This window comes from Salmo salar, chromosome ssa08 (assembly GCF_905237065.1).
Source record: "Salmo salar chromosome ssa08, Ssal_v3.1, whole genome shotgun sequence".
In the NCBI taxonomy this organism is placed as follows: domain Eukaryota; kingdom Metazoa; phylum Chordata; class Actinopteri; order Salmoniformes; family Salmonidae; genus Salmo; species Salmo salar.
The window spans coordinates 1,158,275-1,180,688 of NC_059449.1; the positions used below are offsets into that span (position 1 = coordinate 1,158,275).

Sequence of the window (22,414 nt, forward strand, 5' to 3'; positions counted from 1 at the left end):
CTTTGTGTAACAAGCTGCCATGCCAGTTTAGCCCACTAGGGCACATTCTCCTATCATTTCCTTGTAACCATATCTGTTTATGCATTTCTATGAATTATTTAGTTTAGTAAATAAATGATTTTAAGACAATTGATGTATGGATGACTCATAGCGAAGACTGGGTTCGTGCAGATAACCAACAATTTACGACGTTTGAATGAGATTGGCGTGAGGTAAAGAATACGTAATTAAATCAGAAGACTCAAAGATCAGATATTATGATATCTGAAAGTTATATTAGGAAAATTATAACTTTGTAATCTGAATATTTTCCTTGGTGCCCCGACCTCCTAGTTAATTACAGTTACACGATTAATCAGTTTAATCGCATAATAATAATTACAGAGAGTTATTTGATAAACATGTCTTCCGTTTTAACGATGCCAAAGACACGACACACCCCTCCTAGGGACGGCATGGAAGAACACCAATAAGCCAGTGACTCAGCCCCTGTAATAGGGTTAGAGGCAGAGAATCCCAGTGGAGAGGGGGGAACCGGCCAGGCACAGACAGCAAGGGCGGTTCGTTGCTCCAGAGCCTTTCTGTTCACCTTCACACTCCTGGGCCAGACTACACTCAATCATAGGACCTACTGAAGAGATGAGTCTTCAGTAAAGACTTAAAGTCTGCGTCTCTCACATGGGTAGGCAGACCATTCCATAAAAATTGAGCTCTATAGGAGAAAGCCCTGCCTCCAGCTGTTTGCTTAGAAATTCTAGGGACAATTAGGAGGCCTGCGTCTTGTGACCGTAGCGTACGTGTAGGTATGTACGGCCGGACCAAATCGGAAAGATAGGTAGGAGCAAGCCCATGTAATGCTTTGTAGGTTAGCAGTAAAACCTTGAAATCAGCCCTTGCCTTAACAGGAAGCCAGTGTAGGGAGGCTAGCACTGGAGTAATATGATCAAATTTTGGGGTTCTAGTCAGGATTCTAGCAGCCGTATTTAGCACTGACTGAAGTTTATTTAGTGCTTTATCCGGGTAGCCGGAAAGTAGAGCATTGCAGTAGTTCAACCTAGAAGTAACAAAAGCATGGATGAATTTTTCTGCATCATTTTTGGACAGTAAGTTTCAGATTTTTGCAATGTTATGTAGATGGAAAAAAGCTGTCCTTGAAACAGTCTTGATATGTTCTTCAAAAGAGAGATCAGGGTCCAGAGTAACGCCGAGGTCCTTCACAGTTTTATTTGAGACGACTGTACAACCATCAAGATTAATTGTCAGATTCAACAGAAGATCTCTTTGTTTCTTGGGACCTAGAACAAGCATCTCTGTTTTGTCCGAGTTTAAAAATCGAAAGTTTGCAGCCATCCACTTCCTTATGTCTGAAACACAGGCTTCTAGCGAGGGCAATTTTGGGGCTTCACCATTTTTCATTGAAATGTACAGCTGTGTGTCATCTGCATAGCAGTGAAATTTAACATTATGTTTTCGAATGACATCCCCAAGAGGTAAAATATATAGTGAAAACAATAGTGGTCCTAAAACGGAACCTTGAGGAACACCGAAATTTACAGTTCATTTGTCAGAGGACAAACCATTCACAGACACAAACTGATATCTTTCCGACAGATAAGATCTAAACCAGGCCAGAACTTGTCCGTGTAGACCAATTTGGGTTTCCAATGTCTCCAAAAGAATGTGGTGATTGATGGTATCAAAAGCAGCAGTAAGATCTAGGAGCACGAGGACAGATGCAGAGCCTCGGTCTAACGCCATTAAAAGTTAATTTACCACCTTCACAAGTGCAGTCTCAGTGCTATGATGGGGTCTAAAACCAGACTGAAGCGTTTCGTATACATTGTTTGTTTTCAGGAAGGCACAGTGAGTTGCTGTGCAACAGCTTTTTCTAAAATTCTTGAGAGGAAGGGAAGATTCGATATAGGCTGACAGTTTTTTTATTTTCTGGGTCAAGATTTGGCTTTTTCAAGAGAGGCTTTTTTACTGCCACTTATAGTGAGTTTGGTACACATCCAGTGGATAGAGAGCCGTTTATTATGTTCAACATAGGAGGGCCAAGCTCAGGAAGCAGCTCTTTCAGTAGGTTAGTTGGAATAGGGTCCAGTATGCAGCTTGAAGGTTTAGAGGCCATGATTATTTTCATCATTGTGTCAAGAGATATAGTACTAAAACACTTTAGTGTCTCCCTTGATCCTAGGTCCTGGCAGAGTTGTGCAGACTCAGGACAACGGAGCTTTGGAGGAATACGCAGATTTAAAGAGGAGTCCATAATTTGCTTTCTAATGATCATGATCTTTTCCTCAAAGAAGTTCATGAATTTATTACTGCTGAAGTGAAAGCCATCCTCTCTTGGGGAATGCTGCTTTTTAGTTAGCTTTGCGACAGTATCAAAAATACATTTCGGATTGTTGTTATTTTCCTCAATTAAGTTGGAAAAATAGGATGATTGAGCAGCAGTGAGGGCTCTTTGATACTGCATGGTACTGTCTTTCCAAGCTAGTCGGAAGACTTCCAGTTTGGTGTGGCGCCATTTCCGTTCCAATTTTCTGGAAGCTTGCTTCAGAGCTCGTGTATTTTCTGTATACCAGGGAGCTAGTTTCTTATGACAAATGTTTTTAGTTTTTAGGGGTGCAACTGCATCTAGGGTATTGCGCAAGGTTAAATTGAGTTCCTCAGTTAGGTGGTTAACTGATTTTTGTCCTCTGATGTCCTTGGGTAGGCAGAGGGAGTCTGGAAGGGCATCAAGGAATCTTTGGGTTGTCTGAGAATTCATAGCACGACTTTTGATGCTCCTTGGTTGGGGTCTGAGCAGATTATTTGTTGCGATTGCAAACGTAATAAAATGGTGGTCCGATAGTCCAGGATTATGAGGAAAAACATTGAGATCCACAACAAACAGTCTCCATACAGTATATACAGTGTTTCCATACATTCTTCAACTGGTACCGGGTGACATTCAGACAAGTCTTGTGAGGCCTGTGGGCGTCCTAGAGCAAACCAACATGTAAGTGTTTGTGAGTGTCTCACCTTTCCACAGAGGGGTCATATTAGTTTGTAGCCCAAACTGTTCGGATGCTACAATTTAGAAGTTGGCAGTACTACAGACGAGACCCAAGACGCTTGTGCAGGTCATAGAGCAAAACGGAGAACACCGTCATGTTCTTTCCATAGCGGGGTCATGCAGGCCAATCCGTTGGAACGCTACAGACAATTTTGTGAAAAGACGATTTTTTGGGACGTCTCATAGCCTGACAAACATCGCTCTAGCTCTGTCACCTTTCACCGCAGATGCGTAAATGCAACCTTGGAGGAAGCAGTGGCTTGAGACGCTTCCTACGCAAAAAAAACAAACAAACAGATATCTCTATCTTAAACTGACAGATTATTCTAGGAAATTTTGTATTATGCTAATTTGACTTCCGTGAGGTCTCGGACATCAACTGTAGAGGGTACACCCATTAGCAAAGCCTGAGGGATAATTGCACTCTTGCACACATCACACAAAGGCTGTGTTTTCTCAAACTGTATAGAGGTTGAATAACACTTAATGTCTAATAAAAGTGTCCATAAGTAGAAGCACAAAGATTCTGGTCAGGTGTGCCCCCCATGGGCCTCCCGGTCACAACCAGCTGCGACAGAGCCTGGGCTCAAACCCAGAATCTCTGGTGGCACAGCTAGCACTGCAATGCAGTGCCTTAGAACACTGCGCCACACAGGAGGCCGTGATTTAAATGTTTGACCATTGAATTTGGCTTCTTGACTTCCTTTATCCTACTTTACAAATCCTAATGTGAATACGATTTAAAACATGTTTAAATGTTTAAAACAACTCAAATATTGTTCACAACCAATATAGCCTCCCTCTAAATATATTAAGAAATATCAACGGACAAAACAAGATGATAATCCTCAGATTTAAGTAATGTGTTAATCATTTTCTCTCAAGCCCCACCCATTTCTCTCTCACACGCACTACCCCTCTCTTTTTTTCTCCTCTCTTTAGCTAAATGTCAAGTGATGCATATATAGTTGAAGTCGGAAGTTTACATACACTTAGGTTGGAGTCATTAAAACTATTTTTTCAACCACTCCACAAATTTCTTGTTAACAAACTATAGTTTTGGCAAGTCGGTAAGGACTTGTGCATGACACAAGTCATTTTTCCAACAATTGTTTACAGACAGATTATTTTACATATAATTCACTGTATCACAATTCCAGTGGGTCAGAAGTTTACATACACTAAGTTGACTGTGCCTTTAAACAGCTTCTGTTTAAAGTTGACTGTGCTTTAGAAGCTTCTGATATGCTAATTGACATCATTTCAGTCAATTCGAGGTGTACCTGTGGATGTATTTCAAGGCCTACCTTCAAACTCAGTGCCTCCTGGCTTGACATCATGGGAAAATCACAAGAAATCAGCCAAGACCTCAGAAATAAAATTGTAGACCTCCACAAGTCTGGTTCATCCTTGGGAGCAATTTTCCAACGCCTGAAGGTACCACGTTCATCTGTACAAACAATAGTACGCAGGTATAAACACCATGGGACCACACAGCTGTCATACCGATCTGGAAGGAGACGCGTTCTGTCTCCTAGAGATGAATGTACTTTGGTGAGAAAAGTGCAAATCAATCCCAGAACAACAGCAAAGGACCTTGTGAAGATCTGGAGGAAACAGGTACAAAAGTATCTATATCTAGGCCGCTCAGCAAGGAAGAAGGCACTTCCAAAACCCTCATAAAAAAGTCTGACTACGGTTTGCAACTTCACATGGGGACAAAGATCGTACTTTTTGGAGAAATGTCCTCTGGACTGACGAAACAAAAATAGAACTGTTTGGCCATAATGACCATCGTTATGTTTGGAGGAAAAAGTGGGAGGCTTGCAAGCCGAAGAAAACCATCCTAACCGTGAAGCACGGAGGTGGCAGCATCATGTTGTGGGGCTGCTTTGCTGCAGGAGGGACTGGTGCACTTCACAAAATAGATGGCATCATGAGGATAGAAAATTATGTGGATATATTGAAGCAACATCTCAAGACATCAGTCAGGAAGTTACAGCTTGGTCGCAAATGGGTCTTCCAAATGGACAATGACCCCAAGCATACTTCCAAAGTTGTGGCAAAATGGCTTAAGGGCAACAAAGTCAAGTTATTGGAGTGGCCATCACAAAGCCCTGACCTCAGTCCCATAGAACATTTCTTGACAGAACTGAAAAAGCATGTGTGAGCAAGGAGGCCTACAAACTTGACACAGTTACACCAGCTCTGTCAGTAGGAATGGCCCAAAATTCACCCAACTTATTGTGGGAATCTTGTGGAAGGCTACCCGAAACGTTTGACCCAAGTTAAACAATTTAATGGCAATGCTACCAAATACTAATTGAGTGTATGTAAACTTCTGACCCACTGGGAATGTGATGAAAGAAATTAAAGCTGAACTAAATAATTCTCTCACCTATTATTCTGACATTTCACATTCTTAAAATGAAGTGGTGATCCTAACTGACCTAAGACAGGGAATTTTTACTGGAATTAAATGTCAGGAATTGTGAAAAACTGAGTTTAAATGTATTTGGCTAAGATGTATGTAAACTTCCAACTTCAACTGTATAGGTTATTTAATTAATGTAAGCTTTATTTATAAAGGTAAGTTAATTAAGAACATTCTTATTTGCAAAAGGTTCCTACATTATTTCATACATCCAGCTCTGATTAAACAAATGCCCAAACTGTGTACACGTTTGAATTCAAAATCATATTTCTCAGGCAAAAGAAAACGTACAGGAGGGGACATTTGACACTTCAAATCCTCTTTATTGCGTTTCAGATAGACATATCACAGCAGGTACATTAAAGGGAAACTCCAGCAAAATCTGGAAAACAGATATTACAGTACATATTGTCAGTTAATGTTCTGGTCATTTCAGCAACCATAGCTTGCTCTTGTCGAGTTGAAGGTTCTGATTCATGTCCTTTCTCAGCAACCAGCTGGAGCTGGGGCTGGGGCCGGGGCCGGTGCTGCAGGGGCCGGAGCTGCAGGGTTTGGGACAAGACCAAGTCTTTGCAGAAGCAGAAGGTAGTTGTACTGCTGGAGAAAGTTCGGAAAGCCACGGATACCGCCACGCTAGAAGGAGGCAAAAAGAAGGATAATCATTGAATCATTCTAAAACTTTGCACATACACTGCTGCCATCTAGTGGCCAGAATTGAAATTGTACCTAACCTGGAATATTACACTGCTCAAAAAAATAAAGGGAACACTAAAATAACACATCCTAGATCTGAATGAATGAAATAATCTTATTAAATACTTTTTTCTTTACATAGTTGAATGTGCTGACAACAAAATCACACAAAAATAATCAATGGAAATCCAATTTATCAACCTATGGAGGTCTGGATTTGGAGTCACACTCAAAATTAAAGTGGAAAACCACACTACAGGCTGATCCAACTTTGATGTAATGTCCTTAAAACAAGTCAAAATGAGGCTCAGTAGTGTGTGTGGCCTCCACGTGCCTGTATGACCTCCCTACAACGCCTGGGCATGCTCCTGATGAGGTGGCAGATGGTCTCCTGAGGGATCTCCTCCCAGACCTGGACTAAAGCATCCGCAACTCCTGGACAGTCTGTGGTGCAACGTGGCATTGATGGATGGAGCGAGACATGATGTCCTAGATGTGCTCAATTGGATTCAGGTCTGGGGAACGGGCGGGCCAGTCATTTTGCAGGGCTCTGGCAGTGCTCCTCCTGCTCCTCCTTGCACAAAGGCGGAGGTAGCGGTCCTGCTGCTGGGTTGTTGCCCTCCTACCGCTTCCTCCACGTCTCCTGATGTACTGGTCTGTCTCCTGGTAGCGCCTCCATGCTCTGGACACCACGCTGACAGACACAGCAAACCTTCTTGCCACAGCTCGCATTGATGTGCCATCCTGGATGAGCTGCACTACCTGAGCCACTTGTGTGGGTTGTAGACTCCGTCTCATGCTACCACTAGAGTGAAAGCACCGCCAGCATTCAAAAGTGACCAAAATATCAGCCAGGAAGCATAGGAACTGAGAAGTGGTCTGTGGTCACCACCTGTAGAACCACTCCTTTATTGGGGGTGTCTTGCTAATTGCCTATAATTTCCACGTGTTGTCTATTCCATTTGCAGAACAGCATGTGAAATGTATTGTCAATCAGTGTTGCTTCCTAAGTGGACAGTTTGATTTCACAGAAGTGTGATTGACTTGGAGTTACATTGTGTTGTTTAAGTGTTCCCTTTGTTTTTTTGAGCAGTGTATATTTTGGCCTTTCTCTTGCCTTTCAAAGATGATGAAAAAAATTTTTTTTTTTGTATTATCTTTTACCAGATCTAAAGTGTTATATTCTCCTACATTATTTTCACATTTCCACAAACTTCAAAGTGTTTCCTTTCAAATGGTATCAAGAATATGCATATCCTTGCTTCAGGTCCTGAGCTACTAGGTAGTTAGATTTGGGTATGCCATTTTAGGCATAAATTGAAAAAAATGGACCAATTCTTAATATTGTGAAATCTTTAATGTCTCTGTTGAAGGATAGGTGTGGGTAATAGTAAGAGATTAACAATATAACTTCATAGATGAGTCAGATATAAAACGTATGATAAAAGAACGCAACAGTGTGGTAGCACTTCACAATCATTTTCATGAATAAACCTTTTTTAAATAGTGTACATTATTAGTAAATAGTATATAATTATTTATATATTATAAGTATTATAAGTATACTATACATAAGCATTTTTTAAATGTATAATAATATATTTAAGCATTTTAAACATTTCTGAACATTTCTAAGAATTTGTAACGGCTTAGTCTGCATCCAGCTAATTGCTGAAGTAATTGTTGAATGTGTGATATAAATGGATATGAACTATTTTGTAAACACATACAGTACCAGTGTTTTGCAAGCAAGCACCCACTTTGCTCCCGAACTTTGAATATTGCCAAATTGTCATGGGAAGTACTTATAGAATTAACTAGAATTATGATTACAAGTTAAACTGAGTCACCAGCTTAAAAATTATAATACGCAACACAATCCGCACCTTGCCACGACAAATTTCCAACTGTTATTCTTTCAAGTATATGTTCTCCCAAGCAAAAACTTTCATTTCAGATCATCTTCATGAGTTCACAAGTTTCAAAGGCATCTGTATTTATAGAGAAGTAAACTATTATACACTGAACAAAAATGTTAACGTAAAGTGTTGGTCCCATGTTTCATGAGCTGAAATAAAACATCCAATATATTTTCCATATGCACAAAAAGCTTATTTCTCTCAAATTTTGTGCACAAATTTGTTTACCTCCCTGTTAGTGAGCATTTCTCTTTTGCAAAGATAATCCATCCACCTGACAGGTGTGGCATATCAAAAAGCTGAATAAACAGTATGATCATTACACAGGTGCAGCTTGTGCTGGGGACAATAGAAGGCTACAGATGTCTCATGTTTTGAGGGAGCGTGCAATTAGCATTCTGACTGCAGAAATGTCCACCAGAGCTGTTGAATATTCATGTTCATTTCTATAGACTGGTGTGTTTGTAACTCTCCTCATTTGGTAATGCAGAAATTAGCCACCACACATAAGCCACTTCCAACTTTGTTTTAAAGAATTTGGCAGTACACCTAACCAGCCTCACAACCGCAGACCATGTGTAACCAGGAAATGAAGATGTGTCGCACTGCATGAGACAAATGGTGGTCACACCAGATACTGACTGGTTTTCTGATCCATGCCCCTACCTTTGTATAACGGTACATTGCATTCGGAAAGTATTCAGACCCTGTAATGGATTCTATTGAGAAGTAGAGGAGTCAGGTGCAGGACACAGGAATAAGTGTAAACAAAACGTGTTTACTCAAAATTATCAATAAACTTCTCACAGAAAATAACATGGTTTTTAAAAAACCCACCAACAACCACAAAACAGGGAACAATCACGGACAAGACAAACAGGAAAGGCAGAGGGTTAAATAATGAACATAATTAGGGAAATCAAAAACAGGTGTAACCAATAAAGACAAAACAAAACGAACAGTGAAACATCGATCGGTGGTAACTAGTAAGCCGGTGACGTCGACCGCCGAACGCCGCCCGAACAAGGAGAGGGGCCGACTTCGGCGGGAGTCGTGACAGACCCCTTCCCTTTTTCCACATTTTGTTACATTACAGCCTTATTCTAAGATTGATTAAATTCATTTTTTTCCTCATCAATCTACACGCAATGCCCCATAATGATGAAGTGGAAACAGGTTTTTAGACATTTTTTCAAATATATTAAAAGTAAAAAACAGAAATACCTTACTTACTTAAGTATTCTGATTCTCTGCTATTAGACTCGAAATTGAGCTCAGGTCAATCTTGTTTCCATTGATCATCCTTGAGATGTTTCTACAACTTGATTGGAGTCCACCTTTGGTAAATTAAATTGATTTAAGGTACCACATTGACAGTGCATGTCAGAGCAAAAACCATGCCATGAGGTCGAATGAATTGTCTGTAGAGCTCCGAGGAAGGGTACCAAAAAATGTCTGCAGGATTGAAGGCCCCAAAGAACACAGTGGCCTCCATCATTCTTAAGTGGAAGAAGTTTGGAACACTGAATACTTTGCCTAGAGCTGGCTGGCCGGCCAAACTGAGCAATCGGGAGAGAAGGAGGTGACCAAGATCCCGATTGTCACTCTGACAGAGCTCTAGAGTTCCTCTGTGGAGATGGGAGAAACTTCTATAAGGACAACCATCTCTGCAGCATTCCACCAATCAGGCCTTTATGGTAGAGTGGCCAGACGGATGCCACTCCTCAGTAAAAGCCACATGACAGCCCACATGGAGATTGCCAGAAGGCACCTAACGGACTCTCAGACATGAGAAACAAGATTATCTGGTCTGATGAATTTAAGATTGAACTCTTTGGCCTGAATGCCAAGCGTCACGTTTGGAGGAAACCTGGCACCATCCCTACGGTGAAGCATGGTGGTGGCAGCATCATGCTGTGGGGATGTTTTTCAGCGACAGAGACTGGGAGACTAGTTAGGATCGAGGGAAAGATGAATGGAGCAAATTACAGAGAGCTCCTCTAGACCTCAGAATGGGGTGAAGACAACACAGGATTGGCTTTGGGGTGAAGACAACACAGGATTGGCTTTGGGACAAGTCTCTGAATGTTCTTGAGTGGCCCAGCGAGAGCCCGGACCTGAACCCGATCGAACATCTCTGGAGAGATCTGAAAATAGCTGTGCAGCGACACTGCCCATCCAACCTGACAGAGCTTGAGAGGATCTGCAGAGAGGAATGGGAGAAACTCCCCAAAATACAGGTGTGCCAAGCTTGTTAATTTATTTTTATTTTAACTTTATTTAGCTAGGCATGTCAGTTAAGAACAAATTCTTATTTAAAATGACGGCCTAGGAACAGTGGGTGAACTGCCTTGTTCAGGGGGAAAATGACAGATTTTACCTTGTCAGCTCAGGGATTCGATCTTGCAACTTTTCAGTTACTAGTCCAACTCTCTAACCACTAGGCTACCTGCCGCCCTTGTAGCATTAAATATCCAAGACTCAGTGCTGTAATCACTGACAAAGGTGCTTCAATAAAGTACTGGGTAAAGGGTCTGAATACTTGTGTATTGCCAAAATTTATAAAAACCTGTTTTTGTTTTGTCATTATGGGATATTGTGTGTAGATTGATGAGGGGGTAAAAACGATTTAATCATTTTTAGAATAAAGCTGTAATGTAACAAAATGTGGAAAAGTCAAGGGGTCTGAATACTTTCCAAATGCACTGGATCTGTGACCAACAGATGCATATCTGTATTCCCATGTGAAATCCATAGATTACGGTCTGAATACTTATGTAAATGTTGCATTCATATTTTTGGTTCAGTGTACATAATACAATTTAAGTACACTTATACGAGCTACTGTCAGACTGCTCTTTCTGTTGGCAAACTGCCATTGTGGGACGCAATGTCAATTAAATAACCATAAGCAAAGCCTGCGTGATAATTGCCCTGTTGCACACATCAAAGCATTAGTCAGAAGCCGTGTTTTCTCAAACTGTATAGAGATTGCTCAACACTGCATGTCTAATATAAGTGTCCATAGAAGCTTAGAGCATAAAGAGACTGGCGAGGTGAAGGTAGGTGCTAGGGAGAAACACTGGGTTTAGAATAGACAGGTTGTTTTCAAGCAACCTGGTGGCAAAAACGACTTGGTGTTTTCAGTGTTAAAACTACTGTTTTCAGTAATGTGTTTTCAGTGTAAAACAACTTTGTGTTTACAGTTTTAAACAACATCAGTGTTGAACAACTTTGTGTTTTCATTGTTAATGTGGACAGCCAATATCCAATGGAAAAGCGTGACGCGAAATACAAATACCTCAAAATGCAATAATTTAAATTTTTCAAACATACGACTATTTTACACCATTTTAAAGATAAGACTCTCGTTAATCTAACCACATTGTCCGATTTCAAAAAGGCTTTACAGCGAAAGCAAAACATGACATTATGTTAGGAGAGTACATAGACCAAAATAATCACACAGCCATTTTCCAAGCAAGCATATATGTCACAAAAACCCAAAACACAGCTAAATGAAGCACTACCCTTTGATGATCTTCATCAGATGACACTCATACATGCATGTTTTGTTCAATCAATTTCATATTTATATCAAAAAACAGTTTTTTACATTGGCGTGTGATGTTCAGAACATGCATTCCCACCGAAAACTTCCGGTGAATTTACTAAATTACTCATCATAAACGTTGACAAAATACATAACAATTATTTTAAGATTATTACAATTATTTTAAAATAGCTTTTCGGCGAAAGCACATTTTGTAATATTCTGAGTACATAGCTCAGCCATCACGGCTAGCTATTTTGACACCCGCCAAGTTCGGCACACACTAAACTCAGAATTAGTATTAGAAAAATTGTATTACCTTTGCTGATCTTCGTCAGAATGCACTCCCAGGACTGCTACTTCCACAAGAAATGTTGTTTTTGTTCCAAATAATCCATAGTTATGTCCAAATACCTCAGTTTTGTTCGTGCGTTCAGGTCACTATCCAAAGGGTAACGCGCGAGCGCATTTCGAGACAAAAAAGTTCCATTACCGTACTTAGAAGCATGTCAAACGCTGTTTAAAAACAATTTTTATGGTATTTTTCTCGTAAAATAGCGATAATATTCCAACCGGACAATAGTGTATTCATTCAAAGAGGAAAAGAAAAAAACAGCGTGCTCGCTTGAACGCGCATATCCAATCTCTTTGTCACCAGGCAGACCACTGAGAAACTGAGCTACTATACTCTGCCCAGAGACAGGAGACGCCTCAATCCGCTTTCTGAAGGCTTTAGAGAGCCAATGGAAGCCTTAGAAAGTGCTACGTAACCCCACAGATACTATAGTTTCGATAGAGAATCAAAAGAAGAACTACAAATTCTCAGACAGGCCACTTCCTGCTTGGAATTTTCTCAGGTTTTTGCCTGCCATATGAGTTCTGTTATACTCACAGACACCATTCAAACAGTTTTAGAAACGTCAGAGTATTTCTATCCAAATCCACTAATAATAAGCATATTCTCATTTCTGGGCAAGAGTAGTAACCAGTTTAAATCGGGTACGTTTTTTCATCCGACCGTGAAAATACTGCCCCCTATCCTAAACAGGTTTTAAAAAACATCACTGTTACACAACGTTGTTTTCAGTGTTTTAACAATATCAGTGTTAAACAACTTTGTGTTTTCAGTGTTTAAATATGAATTATTATCTTACAGGCTCATAGGAAGCAATGGAGTACCGCTGTGCTGTCGTTTTACTTCTCTCCGCTGTGGCTGCACGTGAGTAAATAGTCAATAGAGAATGGAGAATGATCTGTAAAAATATATATGGGTGCAATGCATTCAGTTTATTAATTTTCAGCACGGCAGATCATGTACATTATTAAATTGTGATTTACTTTCCCCAGGCTGACCCATCGAGACAATGGCAACAGGGAGAAACTCGATTTCCCCCCTTTGGCGGACCCCAAAAGTCCAGACAGACACCCTACGAGAGTAAGAGAAAAAGATCAAAGAGACTTCCCGAGAGATCCAAGAGACCTAATCAAAGTCAATCAAGATATAGAGAAAAACAGACCATTCTAGATTTCATATATTTGTTTTCTTACTTAATGGTAATATCTGAAGCTCATATTATTATTTTCCTTTACTTTGTCAAGCTGAAAGGTAGAGATCCCTGGATGCAGGATGGTTCCCGCCCTCCATTTGGGGACTTTGATGTTTCTCTCTCTCTCTCTACAGGGATCTGACTTTGGGTATCCTCCCAGTGGACCTGGACCGCACCCTGGCCAGGGCCCCCTCGCGGGCCAGAGGGCCGATGGGGTAGACCTGCAGGGCCCCCAGGAGGATGGAGACCCAACATGAGAAACCTTGATGCAAGGGTAAGAAAATATTTACTTTTATGTCAGACCATATTGGAAAGTACTGGCCTGGCGGTTCAGTTTGTTAGTGTTTTAGCCAACTTATCCCTCTCTGTCTTTCTTCGTTAAGAGTTATGGGACACGGGCTAGGAGACTACAGAACTAATTAGCTTTGATAATGAAGGGTGTTGGGTCTCTTTATCTCCCCAGCCTGACAGGAACCCCCTTCGCCCCTCAGCTGTTCCATCTGGAGCAGGTGGACGGCCCCCATTTGATGACACCTTCTTTGGAGGAAGACCATTGCAACCTGAGATGGTGGTAGGTTGTTAAAAGATCCTGGTTATGTCATAACCCGGCGTAGAGTTTCATGTAGACAAAATGTACTTATGTCAATTTTTTTAATGTTTTAGGGCAACAGAGAATTCATACCCTTCTTTCAGGTACAGTTCTTTGGTCATTAGTAATTAATGTATGTCATGAAGAACATCGCTTTGAGAATACAGACATGGATAATTACATATAACTACATATAATTACATATTATGTTAATTAGTTATTCCTAGTTTATTAATTTAGAAATTATTGAGAAATTAGAAATAATATTCGTTTTCATGTTATGATTCTTTTACAGGCTGACAATGTGAATTTACAGGTAAGATTATGTTTTTACTATTGAAAACTAAATGTATTTACATTAAAACCTATATTGCTGAAACTCATGTTGAAACAAAATGCTTTTTTTCTTTCCCAGAATGCTAGCGGTCTGCCCCTGAAAGAGGTAAATAATGAATTTACCTGAATGATCTAAGATTAAATCAGGCTATTGCATTGTTATCATGATATCAATGTGTTAAGTCACAGTATCTTAGTCTATGTCTTCTATATCTGTTCATGTGGCAAACATGTTTTCCCTTGTAGGGTGAGAACATTTTCCTGCTGCCAAAGGTAAGGAATTCATACAAAAAATTATTTATTTTAGTATTTTGATGGCTGGAGTACTGCATGATTGAATTTTGTAAAAAAAATACTGTATTTTCTTTACTATCAGGTCTCACTTTCCATTTTAGCTTAATTCTATTACTCTGAAGTATTGTAGGCAAAATAGCAGGAAGTATTCCATTGTACTGTATATAACAGATGAGAAAACTGGAATCTAAAGTGGCTGTAATATGTTCTACAGAATGGACGTAAACGACCTCAAGAATTAGGGGTATGAAAAGATATTGCGTTTTAAATCAAATTCTACTATATTTTGGTTAAGTGTGAGTTTCTTGAAAGAACTTGAAAAGCAGTCAATATTTTTTATGTGTCTCTGGTTTTGATAGTTTGGATACCCATACTCATCTGGTTTTCAGGTAAGTGTCTTACCTTCTTCGGGATTGGTGTCCCATCCACGGGATGGTTGTGCTAACGTAGGCTAATGCGATTAGCATGAGGTTGTAAGTAACAAGAACATTTCCCAGGACATAGACATATCTGATGTTGGCAGAAAGCTTAAATTCTTGTTAATCTAACTGCACTGTCCAATTTACAGTAGCTATTACAGTGAAAGAATACCATGATATTGTTTGAGGAGAGTGCACAATTTTGAACATGAAAAGTTATTAATAAACAAATTAGGCACATTTGGGCAGTCTTGATACAACATTTTGACAGAAATGCAATGGTTCATTGGATCGGTCTAAAACTTTGCACATACACTGCTCCCATCTAGTGGACAAAATCGAAATTGCACCTGGGCTGGAATAATATACATTATGGCCTTTCTCTTGCATTTCAAAGATGATGGTACAAAAAAAATACAAAAGAACGTTTTTTTCTTCTTTGTATTATCTTTTACCAGATCTACTGTGTTTATTCTCCTACATTCCTTTCACATTTCCAAAAACTGCAATGTGTTTCCTTTGAAATGGTACCAAGAGTATGCATATCCTTGCTTCAGGGCCTGAGCTACAGGCAGTTGGATTTGGGTATGTCATTTTAGGCGAAAATTGAAAACAATAGGAAAGAAAATATTTGTTATATGTTTACAATGCTGAATAAACAGAAAACAAGTTGATTAGAGAAATAACAAAAATGTTTATTTGTCTCAATTCCAGCCTTACCTGAAGCTCATCTACAACCCCTCAGCTACAGTATGTATACATTTATGATTTAACATGATCAAAATATCACAATGTTAACAGAAAACATTTTGTGATTGTTTTTATAATTACATTTACAAATGTTTAAATGTTTATCTGTTCTTTTCCCTGCAGACAAAAATCTCATTTGAATATGGGATAACAGCACTTGTAAGTATCTTATTCAGATTTTAATTTTCCCTTTCAGCTTTAGTGTCGTCATGAATAAATATTGTCAAATGTAACAATATTGCTTATTTTTCAATCAAATGTCACTCACAATACCATCTAAAACATGTATTATTTTAATCCTTCAACCTATTCCCAAAGCTCCCATCATTCATGAAGGTAAGAAATTAGCAATAACATTGCTATATTCTTCCTAATACACTGCGTGGACAATTATTAGGCAAATTGTATTCCTCGGGATTCATTTTATTGTTGAACAAACACAATGCTCTCAGTCAATCCAAAATGTTATTGATCCTCAAACCTGAATGTTTAACAAAGGAAAAGTGAGTTTTGTCTTTCTCAGGGAAATATATAAGTGTGCAGAATTATTAGGCAACTATTAGTGTGCAGAATTATTAGGCAACTAAATTACAAAAATAATTTCTCTCAACTCACTTGTTTATTCCCAATTTTTAGAGTAAGTGTAACAGATAAGTAACACAAAATGACAAAAATATAAAAATGTTGGCCTTTCAAAAATATTCAGTGACCAATATAGCCACCCTTATTTCAATAACTGCCATGAGGCTTCCATCCATGGAGTCTGTCAGTTTCTTGATCTGTTCACAATCAATTTTTGCTGAAGTAGCAACCACAGCCTCCCAAATGCTGTTCAAAAAGGTGTATTGTCTTCCATCACTGTAAATCTCACGTTTGAGAAGGGCCCACAAGTTCTCAATAGGATTTAAGTCAGGTGAGGAAGGGGGCCAGGTCATTATTCAGGCATCTTTGAGGCCCTTGCTGGCTAGCCAAGCAGTGGAGTACTTGGATGCATGTGTTGGAGCATTGTCCTGCATAAAGATCATGGCCTTCTAGAATGCTGAGGACTTCTTCCTGTACCACTGTTTGGTGAAAGAATCTTGCAGAAACTGGCAGTAGGTTTGGGAGTTGAGTTTCAGTCCATCTTCAACCCGAAAAGGTCCAACTTCCTCATCCTCAATGATAGCAGCCCATACCAGTACCCCTCCTTCACCTTGCTGGCACCTGACTCAAAGTGGTGCCCTGTGTCCATTACTGATCCAGCCACGGGCCCATCCATTTGGTCCATCAAGAGTCACTTTCATTTCATCTGTCCATAAAACCTTTGAAAAATCTGTCTACGGGTATTTCTTTGCCCAATCTTGACACTTCAACTTGTGAATCTTATTCAGTGGTGGTCTTGTTTCAGTCTTCTTGACCTTGGCCATGTCTCTGAGCACTTGACACCGTGTACTTCTGAACACTCCAGGTAGGTTGCAGTTCTGGAATACAGTGGCACTGGAGGATAATGGGTTCCTGGTAGTTTGACGTTTAATTCTTCTCAAGTCTTTTGCAGTTAATTTGCGCCTTTTCTTCCCCATGCATTTTTGCGCCCCAGTTGACTATTCGCAACAAAACGTTTGAATGTCCGGTGGTCACACCTCAATAGTTTAGCTATTTAAAGAGTGTCGCATCCATCTGAAAGGCATTTTACATTTTTGGCTTTTCAGTGTCAGTTACATTTCTTTTTTGGCCCATTTTACCTGAGGTATTGAGGCTGCCTAATAATTATGCACACCTTGATATAAGGTGTTATTCACTTTCGCCACACCCTCCCTCATTACACAAATACATATCACCTGAAAATGATTAAATCCAATAAGCATTCAAGTTTATATGGTTTGGAGTTCGAAAATGTGAATAGAAACAATGATAAGATCAGAATACTCACTTGCCTAATAATTGTGCACGCAGTGTATGATGAGTTGTATCTGTATTCTTACAGTACACTAATATATTTCCTACTTGAACCATGTTATGACTGATATATCTGCAGGCTGAGGAGACAGAGAGTTGGGAGGAGGAAGGAAAATAATATGGCGGATACAAGGCGTATGGAAGGTGAGGCTATCCTGACTTGTCAAGCACTTTGGCTCGCCGTTTCTTTGCAATGCATCATCTATTTCTTTATCCGTTTCTGACTACTTCTTCCCTGTTTACAGGGAGAAGAGGCCCAAGGCTTGCATCTGGATTGGAATCGTTGATTGGATTGAGATGACATATTTACATATCTTTCTGGAGTACATTAAACTTTAAAGATGAACTATGGATTTTTAGTTGCTAATATTTTTCCTAATTACCAATCAATTTCTTAACTCATGAAACCACACAAGCCTTAGTTTTAGGCTAACGATATATGATTTTACTCTGTCTATTCAGGGGACCCCTTTTGGCTCCAAGAGCACACCAGTGGCAAGTGATGTGTAACCTCTTTAGATCCTCTTTATATCTATACAGTACATGGCAGGTGCTGGTGGAGGTTACTTCTGTGATATAATTGGACACCTTCTCAATCAATTGCTATATAACATTCATTAAAACGTCCCCCATGCAAACTAAGAGCTCTTGTTTTTGTGTGCATACAAAGTACAATTGACAGCTGTGATTTTGCTTGATAAGGGATTTATTTGACAATAGAAAATTTATCATATTGTAACTGAAAACAGATCTTAAATATAGGAGTAGGAATCTGAGATTGATGTGCCGATCCCTGAAAATTAAACAAAAAAAGAAACACTTAAATGGAAGTACAGTATATTCCTGATATGAATACATTTCAGATGTTCAGTTGAAAATATGTCTCCTTCCCATTTTAAAAACCTGGAAATGGCCCTAATGTTTCCCTACCTCAATTTTCCTTGCCCCCACATACAATTCTATGGCTCAAACAGGAATGAGAAGTTGGGAAGACCCTGTAAAAAATGTTTAGCATGATGACATGATAACAAGAACAATATATGTTTCATATCACATGTTAAAAATCTATATATACAATGTATACATACTATAATATATTATATTAGTATTGTTATAGTCATAGTATAAGAAGTAGAGGTCATACCTCGTCTATGCCAGGGTCAACTGTGTCTCCACGGTGATCTGGTGGAGGGTTGGCAGCCTCTGTCTGGAATCTTTTAGGCCATGTCTATCAACACAAAAATACAGTTGGATATCATACAGCACAGTCTACATCAGCAGCCTCACATAGAGGCCACATTAATGTTATCCGTATATGATTCAAACACAGTAGTAAGAGATGACTTACCTTTCCTGGTGCCTGAGGTTGGGCAGCCTGTTGCAGTTTTGAAAGGGAAAATAATAATAATTAAGATACTCTGTCTGGCCTATAAAATGACTGTTAGTTTAAAATGAAACCAAAATCATGAAATGACGACATACTGTCGGTTCATTGTCTCTACTTTCCTTTCTGTTGAGAATATTTCACCACACTTCAAACTGCCACATTCAACTTTGTTATTCTCCTGGAACCGTGTCGCTTATGCATAGATTCATTGAAATTAATTGGAGTGTCTCACCCTCTGCAAAAGTTACTCATCTAGTGTAGCAGGCCAGTATCAGGGGAAGGGGGAGCACACCCATGCAATGACCACTCCTCACCTGTAGTGGGAGCTGTGGTTTCTGAGGGGTCTTCTCCAAGTTCTGCTGGTTCTGCCCGTTCACCTGGTTGATCTGGTTAGGCTGGGGGTAGTTGGGGTAACCATAAGACATGTAGTAGGGGTAGCCCTAGGGAAGATACACTTGTGAAAGTTGAGTCGTAAACCATCAAAAAGTGTGATGATGATATGTTTTGCATCATGTTATGCAAAACGCATCATGATCACACATTTAGCTTTTTAGTGCTTTATCTTGAAAACTTTACTGGTGACATACACAATTTGTGAGGACCATATCAACAGTGGACTAATTAACACAATTCGACACAAAATGGGGAGTAAAGTGATCCTTTTAATCTGAATAAAGAGTGTATATCATCTCTTACAGTGAATACCAGATGCACATTGAGGAACAAATCACATTGAAAGAGTGAAACTCCGCTGTACCTGCACTCTTGGTTGCTGGGGAAATGAAAAGGATGGGTAGTACTGAGGAAACTGGGGAAGCCCCTTCAGGAAAATATAAAAGAAATACAACTTCAATCAATACCGGAAATTACCTGACACATGGTATTTCATTGAATTACATAGAATTTGTATAAAAGCATAGACAAACTGACTTCAGGAAAAAAACGTGTATTCATTAGTAAAAGCTGGGAAGCCTTTTGTCGTTGGTATCCATCGAAAACATTGGTATTTCAATGAATTTGTGTAAAAACATACATAGACTAACTGACTGATCTACCTGTGCAGGGTTTTGAGGTTGCTGGGGGTTATTTGGGATATTGTGGTTGTTGGGGTCCTGGGGGGCCCCAGGCTGCTCCTGTTGGGCATTGGTGTACAGCACGGGGGGCAGCTGGTTCCCCTGTGTAGGGAACATCATCTGGGGGCCGAAAGGGCCTCCCATCTGGGGGTTAAAGTTCACCATCTGGGGGAGACCCAGTTCAGGCTGCTGCTGGATCACGTACTGGGGCATGAACGGAGACGCCTGAGCAAACAAGGTTGGGTAAAAAAAATCTGTCTCTGACCTAAGATCATTTCAAAGCTTTGCTGACCGAAGTTGTTCAAGTGGTGATGAGCAACTGAATGAACAATTCAGCTGATGTGCCAATGCTGAAAATTAGTGTAGTTCAAGGTATAGTGGGAACGGAAGCTGCTCCTGAAATACATTACTGGAGACCGTTTTTAACTACTATGCTGTCTGCAAACGTGGCTAATGATATCAATCTTTTGTTCTACAGTATGTCTATAGCATTATCATGGCTAATGATTTCTATCTCGATTGAGTTTGATTGGATTGGTTCAGTACCTGCATTTGTGTTTGCCCAAAGCCTACACCTGTTAGGGTCAGTCCATTGAATCGCAAGATCTGTAAAGGATGGGTGAGCAGTCAGAAAATGTTTCTAACGAACATTACTCTACATTGCATTGTATTTTACTAAACATCAATTTAAAAGGAAAAATCATGAACTACAAATGCAATGTCAAGAGTTGCAGACAAAAACATATGGGACAATTCAAGGTACCTCATTGCTGTTACTTGCGAGGATTCCAATTTGCTGTTGGTATAACTTTAAAAAAGCAACAAAAACAGATTGTTATGATTCATTTTGAAGTGTAGTGCTATAAATGAAGGAATATTCAAGTAACGTGTGTAACTCACAGGAAGTGAAAGGCTAGCACCAAAAAGGCAGACCAAAACAGTTACAGTCTGCAGCTTCATGATATCCTACAATGAAGACAGAACAAATGTTGTTTATATCTGACATTTCAATACATGTTACCATCTTGAGCATATTGTATTTGATACATACTTATTTTTAACTGTTTTTGTTGACACAAAAGCAAGTGATAGTCCATGACGGTGTTACCTTATCAGAGAACGCCAGCTTCAGTCCATCTTCCTTTTTTCCTGTGTGTTCTTTATATCTCTGTGCAGCCTACTGTGTCTCTCCTACTTTTAAACTATCTCTGTCTTCCCGTTTGAGCTGTCATGTCCCAGACACACACAGACTATGGTCAATATGACGCACAGGCTCTTCGAGATGACATCACTCTCAGACTCAGACAGTTACGGTGCAGGTATATACAGCTGTATCATTATGGACTGACCATAAGTCAAAATGAATCTCATGGCTGGACATCATCTATCAGGGGTGTCATACTCCAATTCTAATGTTGTTGTCTATGTTGACTCTACAGTATGTGACACACGCTAGGTGGACAACAGTCAACCCTTCTCCCCTTATTTCAATGGGTATTCTGCCCCTACACAATATATACATAATCTCCTATTGTACATCACTTTCCCTATATTAGCCAAAAGACCCTTGAACTCAATGCCTATGATGACCATGAGTCTGCATTTTTTGTAAACCTTTCATAGAGACCTGTGGTTATTATGTGTCATTGCAAGAGAGTTTGCTGCTGGTGGTTAAGAGTTTTCAGACAGATGATTAGTCTGTGGACTGGTGTGGGGTTGATATGTGTAAATGGAAGTATTTTGAATGACATTTTCAGTGTTGATTGTGTCCTGTACATAAGGTATTATAGGCAGGTACCTTTAAGGTTGCTGGCTCTAAAGGGCTGCTGGTTTTAGATCCTAACCGCCATCATTTGGTTAGGATAAAACCAATCTCTAAAAGAGATTGAGGAAGTGTGAGAAGTGCCATCTACAGTAGAACACTTGTCCTTGTTCTTCATCAGGCCCAGTTCCATGAGGGGGCAAAAGGGGGCTAAGACCCTTCAGTTGAAACGTGTGCCCCCTCAGTTTTAGTTCTATGTCCCTATATAAAAATAGCCAAAAAAGTTCAAATGATTAAGTGACAGGTTGGTGCAAAATCTGTATCTCCACTGTTCTGTGTCAGCAGAACGGAGAGAGAGAGCATGGGATGTGTGTGTGTGTGGGGGGGGGGGCTTGCTTGAACCAGCTAATCTGCCACTGCCAAACTACCCAAACAAAGCCAAAAGAAGAAGGAGAGTGATGAGCAGCAGCTGCAGCATCAAACCACCGAGGCCACCGTCAAGCCCAGCAGCGATGATGCCGCAAATCTCCAGCTAGCTTCGCAGGCAGAGCCTACCCACCCTTCCACAAGCACTGCCAGGATATTGGCTCCACAGCCCCCCTCCACCTCCGACTGTTCCTGACAATCTTGGAACAGAAGAGCCAGCCCAGGTTAATCTAGAA

The 22,414-nt window shown here is 40.0% G+C and overlaps 1 protein-coding gene across 2 annotated transcripts; it reads right to left on the reverse strand.

The window, feature by feature from the left end:
* Positions 1 to 18,215: 18,215 nt before the first annotated feature.
* LOC106610034 (sporozoite surface protein 2) lies at positions 18,216 to 21,179 on the reverse strand. Of its 2 annotated transcripts, none has more exons than XM_014209149.2 (11): positions 21,099 to 21,179; positions 20,891 to 20,956; positions 20,754 to 20,798; positions 20,537 to 20,596; positions 19,973 to 20,215; positions 19,675 to 19,737; positions 19,232 to 19,312; positions 18,879 to 18,905; positions 18,675 to 18,758; positions 18,461 to 18,525; positions 18,216 to 18,323 (listed from the first exon to the last, which is right to left on the reverse strand). In XM_014209149.2, exons 2-10 carry the CDS (start codon positions 20,948 to 20,950, stop codon positions 18,490 to 18,492), a joined length of 699 nt encoding a protein of 232 aa, XP_014064624.2. In that variant the 5' UTR covers positions 20,951 to 20,956; positions 21,099 to 21,179; the 3' UTR covers positions 18,216 to 18,323; positions 18,461 to 18,489. The 2 variants fall into 2 exon arrangements, with proteins under 2 accessions (XP_014064624.2, XP_014064623.2); XM_014209148.2 differs by having other exon boundaries at positions 19,232 to 19,357.
* Positions 21,180 to 22,414: the final 1,235 nt, after the last annotated feature.

Coding starts and splice junctions, on each gene's coding strand:
- LOC106610034 (XM_014209148.2), bottom strand. CDS start 20,950: ATGAAGCTGCAGACTGTAACTGTTTTGGTCTGCCTTTTTGGTGCTAGC. Junction 20,799..20,890: donor GTGCTAGCCTTTCACTTCCT/GTGAGTTACACA, acceptor GCTTTTTTAAAG/TTATACCAACAGCAAATTGG. Junction 19,738..19,972: donor AACCTCAAAACCCTGCACAG/GTAGATCAGTCA, acceptor ATTTTCCTGAAG/GGGCTTCCCCAGTTTCCTCA.